Source organism: Ovis canadensis, chromosome 1 (assembly GCF_042477335.2).
Source record: "Ovis canadensis isolate MfBH-ARS-UI-01 breed Bighorn chromosome 1, ARS-UI_OviCan_v2, whole genome shotgun sequence".
In the NCBI taxonomy this organism is placed as follows: Eukaryota; Metazoa; Chordata; class Mammalia; order Artiodactyla; family Bovidae; genus Ovis; species Ovis canadensis.
In genome coordinates this window covers 104,425,388-104,437,025 of record NC_091245.1, presented here as the reverse complement: position 1 = coordinate 104,437,025, position 11,638 = coordinate 104,425,388, and the positions used below count along the sequence as shown (strand labels likewise).

The 11,638-nt window shown below is 48.6% G+C and overlaps 1 protein-coding gene across 1 annotated transcript; it reads right to left on the bottom strand.

Annotated features, from left to right (window-relative positions):
- Positions 1-334: 334 nt before the first annotated feature.
- On the bottom strand, positions 335-1,812 carry LORICRIN (loricrin cornified envelope precursor protein). The gene is made up of 2 exons (XM_069574483.1): positions 1,739-1,812; positions 335-1,525 (listed from the first exon to the last, which is right to left on the bottom strand). The coding sequence occupies exon 2, from the start codon at positions 1,500-1,502 to the stop codon at positions 567-569; it is 936 nt and encodes a 311-aa protein (XP_069430584.1). The 5' UTR covers positions 1,503-1,525; positions 1,739-1,812; the 3' UTR covers positions 335-566.
- Between the last annotated feature and the right edge of the window lie 9,826 nt (positions 1,813-11,638).

Below are 11,638 nucleotides of genomic sequence, written 5' to 3'. Positions count from 1 at the left end.
TTAAAAAAAAAAAAAAATCACTGAGCTCAAGGAAGAGAACCATGATTGCTACCGAACCTACCCGGGAAGGTTTACTGAAGTCTCTTCCCAGGATTTTTGTGCTTTGGGATCACCTCATGATTTTACGCCATAAATCAGAAAACTCATGTCTTTGGTCCTTGGTTGCCAGCCATTCTTCCCTCCCCTGCTGACTCTCATCTAATCACCCATTCTCCCCCAACAGAGTAAGTATTGTTGCATGAATGTCCCTGTGGATGAATGGATGGAGAAAAGGAGAAGAATGGGATGGAACGAATGAACTTAGAAGCTGCAAAGATGCCTGGAAACGCAGAAATTCTCATGAATTGCAAATTTATTGACTGAGAAGGTACTGGAGAGGTAGTTGCATAGAAACCAGGGAGCGAAAACTGCAGAACAAGACGCAGCTCCAGCTCAGTGGCTTCTTCTGGTGGATTCAGATGTGAAGGGCTGAGAAACCTCAGGGCAATATCATGAGAGCGGTAAGCCCATCGACACCCACGGAGAACTCCTCCAGCTTCTTCGTCTCCGCGGTGTCCAGGGGGGCCTTACTTGCCTGGCCAGGTAGGCGCCTGCTTCTGCTGGGTCTGATGGCAGACTGGGACGCCCTTGCCACCCCCGGAACCACCCCCGGAGGAGCCGCCGCCGCAGCCGGAACCGCTGCCGCCCCCACCGCTAGAGAAGCAGCCGCCGCCGCCCCCGGAGGAGCCGCCCACGCAGCCGGATCCACTGCCGCCCCCACCGCTGGAAAAGCAGCCGCCGCCCCCGGAGGAACCGCCGCCGCAGCCGCCGCCGGATGAGCCCCCTCCGTGGCTCTGCTGGGGCAAGCACGGGGTTTGGGAGGTCTGGGAGGACGAGAAGTATCCGGAGCCACCCCCGGAGGAGGTGCCGCCGCAGCCGGAGCCGCCCCCGGAGGAGACGCCGCCGCAGCCGGAGCCGCCCCCACTAGAGACGCCTCCGTAGCTCTGGCACTGGACCTGCTGGCCGGAGGAGCCGCCGCCGCCGCCGCTGGAGTAGCAGCCGCCCCCGGAGCCGCCGCCGCCGCTGGAGTAGCAGCCGCCCCCGGAGCCGCCGCCGCCGCCGCTGGAGTAGCAGCCGCCCCCGGAGCCGCCGCCGCCGCCGCTGGAGTAGCAGACGGTACCGGAGGAGCCGCCGCCGGAAGAGTAGCCTCCGCAGCCCGAGCTGCCGCCGCCCCCGGAATACTTGGTACTTCCACCAGAGCCGCCGCCGCCGCCCCCGCAGCCGCCGCCAGAGTGGCCGCCGCCGCAGCCGGAGCTGCCGCCGCCTCCAGAATACTTGACGCTTCCACCGGAGCAGCCGCCGCCGCCGCCACCCCCGGAGCCGCCGCAGCTACCAGAGCCACCGCCGCCGCCGCTATGGAAGACGCCGCCGCCGCCGCCGCCGCCGCCGCCGCCGCCGCCGCCAGAGGTTTTCCCACAGCCCACTGGGGGCTGAGGGGTGGGCTGCTTTGTCTGGTGAGACATCTTGTCTAAGGAGGAACAGAACCCTGGAAGGAGAGCAGAGAGCAACAGTGGGCCAGCTGCAAGAGGATGCGGCGGCAGAGGCAGCTGCATCCATGGAAACGTCCATCATCCTCTGAGCAGCACTGCCTCGGCCAGGCTTGATGCTCTTTCTGATCGGATTGGGAAGAGCACTCAGTTGGGACTCCTGGATTAGTGCTTTTAGAAAAGAGTTGTGCTTCTCCTGAGAAAGTCTTTACCCAGTTTTAAATAGCCCACTTAGTGGTACCCATTTCTCTTTCTTTCCCAGCTTTGCTTCAGGCCTCTGCTGTGTGATCTCCGGGCAAATGACCCATACATTTTCCGTTTCCTCATTTCCTGTAAAATGAGATGGGTCGAGTATTTCACTCCTGCGTTCTCTGATCCCAACACTGAGTGCAAATGGAAAATTACCACAAACCTCCACCTAGGGTAGGGGATTTTACCCACTCCTGGCACAACAGAGGGAGGTTTGTTCCAATGCCAGAGGGCTGTTGCACCCCATTCTTTGCAAACAAGAATTAGTTGAAACTCTTGGTCTGTTCCACTGACCTCAGCCATGATCACCCACCAGTTACCAGAAAAGGCAGGCTCCCTCATTGTCCTGTCTGGAAACAGGAGTAAGGATCCCAATGATCCTTTGGACCAGCATCTCTAACTAGGAGATATCAAGCAAAGCTTACCAAGGAGGCAAGCTGGGTTGAGGGGACCAAACTAGCAGGAATTGTGTCCAGCATCTCACAAGTCATTTCCCTCTCAGAACATCTTGTGTAAAACAGGCAATGGGTTCTCATGACTGCTAAAATCTCGCCATCTGCAGCATCCTCTGAATCATTCTTCCTGTTCTCTGAAAGTACACCCAACCTCTCCTCCTTACAAGTTCACAAAGTCCATCCAGCCCATCCACAGGCTGTCTGGGACAGTCTCTGCAGAATGCACTTCTATGCCGGGGACAGGGCATGTCTCTTACAGGGGTGCCAGAGAGACAGGAGATAGTCTTGTCTTTGTGGCGTTTACATTTTGGCCAGATCAGAAACGCCATCTGTACAGCAGTAGCTCAGCTCTCTTTCCTGCCTGAAGCCCCTCTGAACATGGATACAGTTGGAAGAGCAGAGGTCCTGTAGGTCCTAAAGGGGAGAGAGGCCTTGCCCACCTGTGCCCTGGTCCACATAGCCCATGCAAGCCTGGGCAATGGAAGATGAGAGCCAGTAGAACTCACACTTACCCGAAGCACCAGTAAGGATGAGTGAGGAGAGGAGATGCTGGCTGTGTGAGGAGCACTGGAGCTTCTGAGGTTTTATACTCTCTCTGAGTTCTGACTCATCAGCTATCGATCTGGACCAGCCTTACATGTTTGGCCTCAGTTATGTGACCTTTGGCTGTCACCCCACCTCCTTGTGATTGTAGTCATGGGGTGACCCATTCATGAAGATTTTGGCATTCTTGAGATGGGCAGCCTCCTGTATGACTGGCCCCTTCTCTGATGCAACTGTGAAGCAGGCTGGCTAGCAGGGATGGTCAGCCAGAGTGGATGTTAGACATTGTTTGCAAACCTTCTGGCATGGGGCCCATGCCATCACCAGAGGGCTATGCTTCAGCAATAGGTCTCAGACTCTTCAAGCAGCCTAAGAGAGTCCCACTGGAGTTCTTAGTCTTTGGTCCAAGAAGTAGGAACTTTCACATCCCACTCTTTGGCTCCTGGTCCTATTGCTTGGAACCTCTTAGAATTTTAGAGAGATGCTGTTTCTTCTTTGCCAAGTTTCTCCCCCGGGATGTGCTTCACTGGGATGTTCCTGTCTTGTTTCCTGTCTAGAGAGAGTGTGTAAGCACCTAGCACCCAGTTCTGGGTTGCACAGCATAGACAGCGCCATAAGTAATGGGGCAATGGTAGCAATTTTGATTTACTCCTAAAGACAATGAATGTCTAAAACTACTGATCTTCACTATTGACTTTCCTTGTAGAAGAACAAGGTAAAGAGATAGAGCATGTGGTTCTTCCCACCGTGGCCATTCAGCTCTGGGGTCTCGTCTTGTGTGGTAACACTGACCTCAGTGTAAGAGGCAGCCATGGAATGGAAGGGACTTGAGATTAGGTGGCTGGATTTGGGTGCACCCTGTGCTACTTGCCAGCTGTATCACCTTGCGTAAAGTCACAGTACCTTATGCAGCGCCTACACACCGGATGCACTTAGTAAGCATTTGTTGATTATTGAACAAACTTTCTGATACTCAGTTACCTTGTCTATCAAATAAGAATGGTAATTGTTGTTTTACTGAAGCCGTGAGGGAGTCCACAGATGGCGTGAGGCGAGCTCTTATCTAGGAAAATAACTTGGAAATTCCTGGCTGACCCTGGACCAGTGGCATCAACTCTGTGTATGAGAAACAGCATTTTGTCCTCTTCTTTCATCATTGGAGCTCAACTGCTATTGTTTCAGATATCACATTTGAAGTTAGTTCCACCCAGATATGTGTTGAAATGACAGCACCAATAGTAAATTGATGGTTAATTATGGTGGAGTTTTAATGATCTGCATGATCTGATTAGACTGTGGCCTTCAGAAACTTGTGGCGCTAGTTTTAGTTTGGAGAGCATGAACCCAGGTGAACCCAGGAGGAGCTCAGGAGCTCCCCTCCTGAGAGAATACCCAGGAGGGAGAAGTCCAGATCTGTTGGAGAAAGCATGTTTCAGCTTGAAGCTGAAGTGTTACGGAGGTTTTGGAGGGAAAAAAAAGGCTCCAACTAGCTGTGGGTTTAATAAAAGACACATAATAAAGGGCAGCTTTGTTTTGTTGGGTTCACTGGAGAAGAGAAGATGCGGACCATGGTTCCCACACTGGGCTGTGGACCCATGTTGGCCCATTACTGTGTGTACCCTAGTCCTTAGGAAAATGTAAATAAAAAGATGTCAGCAGGCTGTTTGTGCAAAGGAAAGTCTAATTCAGAAATCATGAGCCTCCTGCCTTTTTTGGGTATATATTAAGGCTTTGTTTCTTTTAAAAGTGATGTTGACAAGAGGTCCAAGTTGTTTCTTTCATGTCCTTATTTGTCAAAATGAGAATTTGGCTATCATGTTATTTGGTTATCACAGTTCTTTTTCAGGGTGATGTTACTTCTTTATGAAATTCTAAAGTTTGGGAACCTCAAGTGCAGGTGACTCCAAAGAGCTAATAATCTTGAAATTGTCTGTATTAGTTTGGAGCATTTATGTTCTTATAAGAAAGATATGATATTTTCTTTCTATCAGATTTAATATCCTAATGCTTTATTCATTAAGCCAACCAACTGTTTTGCCGAAAGCTTCAACTTCCATTTCAGATTTAAAAGATTTGTTAACAAAAGAAACTACTTGTTAAACACAAATAATTTAAATATTTAATAGAGAATTATCTAACTTACTTTCAATATGCAATCACTAAAAGAAAAGAGAAATAGAAACAGTAGAGGAATGTAATAGCACATACATCACCTAACTGGGACCAAATAGCATCCAAATTCAAACAGCGCTGGGAAGCCCCACGTAACAGCAATCTAGAGTCTCCGTTGGAAAAAGATACTGGACGATGCATCCATCCTACGGGTGAGACTTCAAAATTGCAATTTTGGGGGTCCCGCTTATAATTCCAGGCCACAAACATACTGTCATCAGTTGGTGAACAAATTGCCGCCCTGGTTTCACATTAATCTTTTTTTTTTTAATTTTTTTTACAATACTGTTTGTTTTATCTTGTGAGTCAGAGGATTTTGTTAAGCCCCGGGCGTGGTTGGCTAGACCTCCTCCTGGGGCTCAAGAATTCTAAAACCTGCTCCCTGTCTTTTCTATATTGCTGCTGGTTTTACTAGAAAAATCGGGGCACTCATGAGCAGGCACATAGTCAGGGCACTGACCAGGCAGGTCAGAAGCAAGGTCAGAGGTCTGCTCTGCTTTCCTGTCTCTGAAGCCTGAACAAGACTCCTTCCAGCTAATTTCTCTAATGCCGACACTAGTGTACTGGGCAGTGTGCTAAGGATTGCAGAGGAGTTTTTAGAGCTGTGCATGGATCCCCTTGGTAGATTTGGGGGAGGGGTACTCCATGCCTGCCTCTGCTACTCTGTATGACGTTTAATAAGGAAAATCTGCTAACTGGTACTTTCTTAACATGTGGAAGAGGCTGATGCAACATGGTATTGACAGCTGTGCTCGATCTTGTGGCTCTGAGTTAACCTTGCCTCAAGTGTGAGATTATGAACCTGATTCTCCATTTTATCCCTTTCAACCAGAAGTAGGGGGATATCTGTGTGGAAGTGGTTGATTATATATTATCATTATCAATGAGGAAATGATGGAAGTTTATAGAATTATGACACTTAAGTCTTTGGAGTTTTGCAACATTTGGCATGTCAGATTTCTAAAACTTGTAACTTTTAGACACTTCAATCTGCATGTGTGCTTGCTAGTACATCTGGGTTCTGTAGCCTCACAAATGAAGTCATGGTTCCTGCCTATAACTGTATCCTTAGAGGGGATGGCCCTTACAGCAAATCTTTCATAGCTAGGCATTAGCAGGTGCTCAGTTAATACTGACGGTAAATTGAAGGGAATTATTGGAACCCATTGACTGATGGCCCTGTAGGAGGCAGGACCTGGCCCCTGTCCCCCAGGCAATCCCCAGTGTGAGGGGAGATCACAGCTCTTGAGCTGAGGAACCCCCAGTTTGATATAAGCCTGCTCATCACCATCTTTAAGTACCTAATTTTCATATTTGCATTCTCATGACTGAGTGTTGACAACCTACCTGAGGAAAAAAGGGCAATGGATGGCTTGTAAAGAATAAAATGGACGCAGGGCAGGGGTTCAGGAGCACTGGCAGGTCAGGCATAGAACTTGCAAGCCCTTGGTGCTGTTTATATTCAATGGGAAAAGTTTTCTCTTAGTCACAGACCAGGAGGCATCTCACAGCCCCAGACACCCCCCTGGGTTGCCATTTGTCTCCTCTCTCCAGCCCTCCTGGTCAGCAGTTTCTGTTACTTAGAGATCGGGCAGAAGGACAGCACGATAGCAGCTTCTAGCTGCTGGAATTCCTTCTCCAGGAAGCTTCCCTGGGTTCATCCCGACCACTGTTTCCATCTCTTTTGCCACTTTCCCCTTCAGAGGTCTTAAGGAATGATTGTACCTTTCCAGCCTGCTGGTGACACAGAGTCGGACACGACTGAAATGACTTAGCAGCAGCAGCAGCAGTGACACAACCGGAAGCCTTGTCCCCTTTGTCCAGTTGCCACTGACAAACCTTGAGATCAGGGTCTCCTTTAGTTCTTGATGGCCTACTGGGACCTTCTCAGGATGGGTTTACTCTTGAGATGTATCTCTTTCAGGTGCTCCTGGAGCTCATACTTGCAGGGAGGAGGAGGACGGCGGCTGAGATGTCCTGCATTCCCAAGGAGCTTGTAGCATGTGGGGTGAGCCATGCACCTAGGGACTTCCTGTCTGGACAGACTCTTGGGTTTAAGGACTGCTGTCACGTGTCTTATGCATTTCTCATAACCGTCCTGTGTGCTTGGGGATATGTTATCTTCGTTCCCTAGCTGAGGATATGCCTCATGGAGGCCAATGCAATTGCTCAAATTCCCAAAGCCAGGATTTGGACTCAGGTCTTTTGATTCTAAACCTTGTGTTCTCTCTAAGCACTGCATACCTCTTCTTTTGGATCGATGTGGGCAGAACAAAGGGATTGCACCCCCTGTCCTTCCAAGTCAGGCTCAGGTTTGTGCCCTCTGGGAAGCAGGGGACAGAGAGGAACCTTATATGGGCTCTCCTAGCTCCCCAGGGACTTTCGAATGCATTGGTGGATGGCAGCAGCTGGAAAGACAGTGGAGGTCATCCAGTCAGCTTCTGTCATTGTAGAGGTAGATGACAAACCCAAAGCCCAGAGAGGCTAACGCACTTCCCAAGGCCACACAGAAGGGCCAAGAGTAGAACCTGGGTCTCTCCTCCCAGCTTAGTACTCCTCCTGCAGATCCAAGTGGTGACTGTCTGCTTTCTCCTGACAATAGTACCTCCAGGTGCTGGCAGTGAGACCAGAGAGTTGTTAAAATGACAGTAAAAGTCTTTCAGAGCTGAGCAGACATGCTCAAGGAAGCTGCTGGGCCTGTGTGCTCTAGCCTCTGGGCCTAGAAATTAACTGCTGATGTCATGAAGCCCTTTCACAGGTGGGCAGCTGCTCTGTAGCCTGAGGGCTCAGGGCCTACTTCCTGGGCTTACACAGAAAGTTTATAGCAGGGAGGAGCAGTGAGCAGCATTTGTGGGCCCAATCTCCTGCCCTGAGATAGGCAATGTCACTTGACCCGTCTAAGGACGTTCATACATGGTGGGGATAGCAGGTCCAAGCATGCTGGCTCTTTGACCACCGTCTCCACTGGTGTCTGTGGGTGGATAATCCAGGTTGTTTTAACTGAATCCCAAGTCAAATGGAATCTTGGAAGTCAACATGACACAGAGGGAAAAGCAAAAGCATTTCAAATCCATAGCCTTAAAGGCTTTTTGGCCTAAGGGTTTAATCCTAGTATTTTTTCTTTGTTTAAATTATTGCTTATTGAAATATAGCTGCTTTACAATGTTGTGTTAGTGTCTTACTGTATAGCAAAGTGAATTAGAGATATATATATATATATCCCCCCTCTTTTTTTGGATTTTCTTCCCTTTTAGGTCAACACGGAACACTGAGGAGGGTTCCCTTTCCCATACAGTAGGTTCTCATTAGTTACCTGTCTTATGCGCAGTGGGGTATATAAGTCAATCCCAATCTTCCATTCATCCCCCCAACCCTCTGGTATCCATGTATTTATTCTCTACATCAGTGTCTCTGTTTCTGCTTTGCAGATAAAACTGTCTATACCTTTTTTCTAGATTCCACATACATATGTTAATATATGATATATGTTTTTCTCTTTCTGACTTACTTCACTCTGTATAAGAGTCTCTAGGTCTGTCCATGTCTCTACAAGTGACCCAGTTTTGTTCCTTTTTGTGGCTGAGCAATACTCCATTGTATATTTGGACCACATCTTCTTTGCTCATTTAATCCCAGTTTTTCAGGCATGTGCTGGATTAGGTGACCACGCCAAGGCACTTCTTTTCTGGGGGTCATTGAAAAGCAGGGCAAGGTGAGTGCTCCCTCCACTTGGGTTTTGAATCCTCTTTGGTGCTTACGTGCTGCTTTCAGAAATTGCCTCGCCTGCCCTGGGCCTTGGGTGTAACTTCTCTCTTACTCACTAACTGTTCATAGGGTTTACTACTGAAGATCAGAATCTAGATCCAGTCTCTGTCTTGGCCAGGAAAGCTTGTTCCTAAGACTTTCTGGCTATTCTTAATTTTTGTTCATTCTTCCAATGATACTCTTTATTTCAATAGCTGAACCTGTTGAAATTAGGTGGATGACTTAGGGCAAATCTTCTCACTTCCTACAGGGTAAAAAATAATCAGTTTGGTTGGAGAGTCTCTAGTGACTTCTTTCTTTTGTTTCATCCACGTGCTCAGAGAATCCCAAGGTGAGAGACTATAGGACCATTGTTCTCATCTGTGTAGGTTCCCAGGGTCTTTCCTTCTGTACTATGAGCACTCTCCAGACAAGATCAGATCCTCCTAAATCTCCAAATCTCCACAAGGCTGGGCCTCAGTGTGAATATTTGATAAATATTTGATCAACCAAGAAGATGATCCTAGGGCTATTATAATCCGATTTATTTTCCATGGAAAGTAGCTTATATAAATTGGCCGTGGCAAACGCCTCTCGCTTGCCATCCCCCATCTTCCATCCAAGGCACCTCATTGCCCCATTGTCTCCTGCTTCTTATTTTTCAGAATCTCCCTTGGATCCTGGCTTCCAGAGATCCTGACCACCTGCGATCCAGTGGTCAGCTTTCTGGCTGGACCTGAAGCAGCGCCAGGTGACCTGTGAGGTTTGCAATCTCTGCTCTGTTCTGAAGGGTAGGGATCAAAAACTTTTCTGAGGACTTGAGATCAGGGAGGACCTGTGCTCTAAACCTGGACCAACCACCAGTGACTTGACCTGGGGTCAGGGAGGACCTGTGGTCTAAACTGGACCAACCACCAGTTACTTGAGTTGGGGTCAGGGAGAACCTGTGCTCTAAACCTGGACCAGGCACCAGTGACTTGACTTGGGGTCAGGGAGGACCTGTGCTCTAAACTGGACTAACCACCAGTGACTTGGCTTGGGTCAGGGAGGACCTGTGCTCTAAACCTGGACCAACCTCCAGTGACTTGTGAATCTGGGCCACGCACTATCCCCCAGACCTGTTTCTTCATCCATAAGGTCAATCTAACTTAGTCCTGTACTGGCTTCCTTTTGGGCAACCTCTCCTTCCCCCACCCCTGGCCAAGTCCACTCTTTGGACAGAGAGGAGGGAAAGATGAGGAGGGTCAGAGGCAGTGATAGGGGAAAAACTAGATGGAATGACAAGAACCACAGGCCTCTTGGAAAAGAGCATAGAAACTCTCATATCTCCCTGGATGCCAGACATGGGCTCAAATCAGAGGCATTTTGGGAACTTTTGTCCCCCAAGAGCATTTCGGCCCCTGAGCTAACTATGGTGGAGGAGGAAGGGGGACAGCAGGAGGGCTGGGTGAGGAAAGCTGGCCTGTGTTATGAGTAACATTTGCAGTGTGTCATTACCCAAGGTGGATGTAATTGCACTGGATTAAGAAAGGCATGTGAACACACTGTGTTGCTTTAGAACCTCCTGCAATTAACATCTATTCTTTTGGGTCTCAGAGGAAGGATTAATTTGGCTCCTGAATGTTCCTTTGCTGTGAATCCCTTGGTGGTGGAACTGGCCTTCTTACCCTCTAGTAGTGAGTTATTCTGCTGTAAAATACAAATGAAAAAAAAAAAGCCTCAGTACAAATAATTTGAAAACAAAGCAAAGAAAAACAGTCACCTATAATTCCAGTATTCAGATAGAACTGGTGTTAAGATTTTGGTGATTATTTTTATCTTGCTCTTCTTTCTTTTCATTTATCCTTCCTTTTTATATAAACTCAGTTTGTGATGCTGATTTTCCATGTGACTTTGTTATCACGCGCATACCATCCTGTTCCTAAAACACCTCTGATCTGAGCCCGAGGCTGGCAGCCAGGGAGATGGGAGAGTTTCTGTGCTCTTTTCCACGGTCTCTTAACCACTAGTATTAGTGGCTGTGTTCCACTGCCCATTCTGAGTCTTACCGCTTAGACCTTCCAGCTATCCTGGACCCTCTGAACCCTCGAGACTTCATTACTGGATTTTGTTGGGTCTTGGTTGGCTCCCTGATGGGCTGCTGGTGGGACTTTATATGTAGGATGGCTGCACAGTAGCTGAGAAGAAGAAAGGTTTGTCGTGTGAGTACCATCCTCCCCCTCCGCTTCTCATCTCCCCTGACCCTCCTTGTGTAGGACCCGGTGCCTCAGTTTTCCTAGACTCTGTCTAGCTCCACGGTATCGTTGTTTCCGTCCAGAGGTTTTCATCGTCTCCTGCAATGTCGTCTTCTCTTCACAGGCTTCTGGGTCACCATTCCCTCGGGAACATGTGATCTGAAGCAACGTCTTTTAATGCATGTGTGAGAGGATATGGGAGGGGAGGCCGTGGGGAGGGCAGAGGAATATGCATTTGGAAAAAAAAGTCACCAGTGTAATGGGAGGCAGAGAAAAGAAGCAACTGGAAAATTCTTGGAAGAGGTGAGTTTTGTGTTACGATTGAGAAACAGTGAAAACCACAGATCAGTTTCCCCAGATTTAGGCTTTGGGCCTCGTATTGCCTTCGTGTGTACGTGTGTACATGTGATATGGGTACATAAGTCTGTGTCGTGTCTCTCTCCTCTCCCTGGGCCTGACTCTTCCTGGTAGAACCTGTTCCCTCTCTCCTTGGACAGGATTGTGGGCACTCCTTCTTGGCCCTGAGATTGCTCTCGACCCTCACTTGTTAACCAGCTCTCAGTGTCCGTGACAACAGTGTTGTGTGTGTGGGACTGACCCACATCTTGCGTCACAACCTGTTTCTCTAACCATGGCAGGGGATTTGCTCTATTATGTCATTCTTCTGCTCAAAATCTTCAGTGTCCCCACATCAGGATGAAGCCTAGGTTTCTTA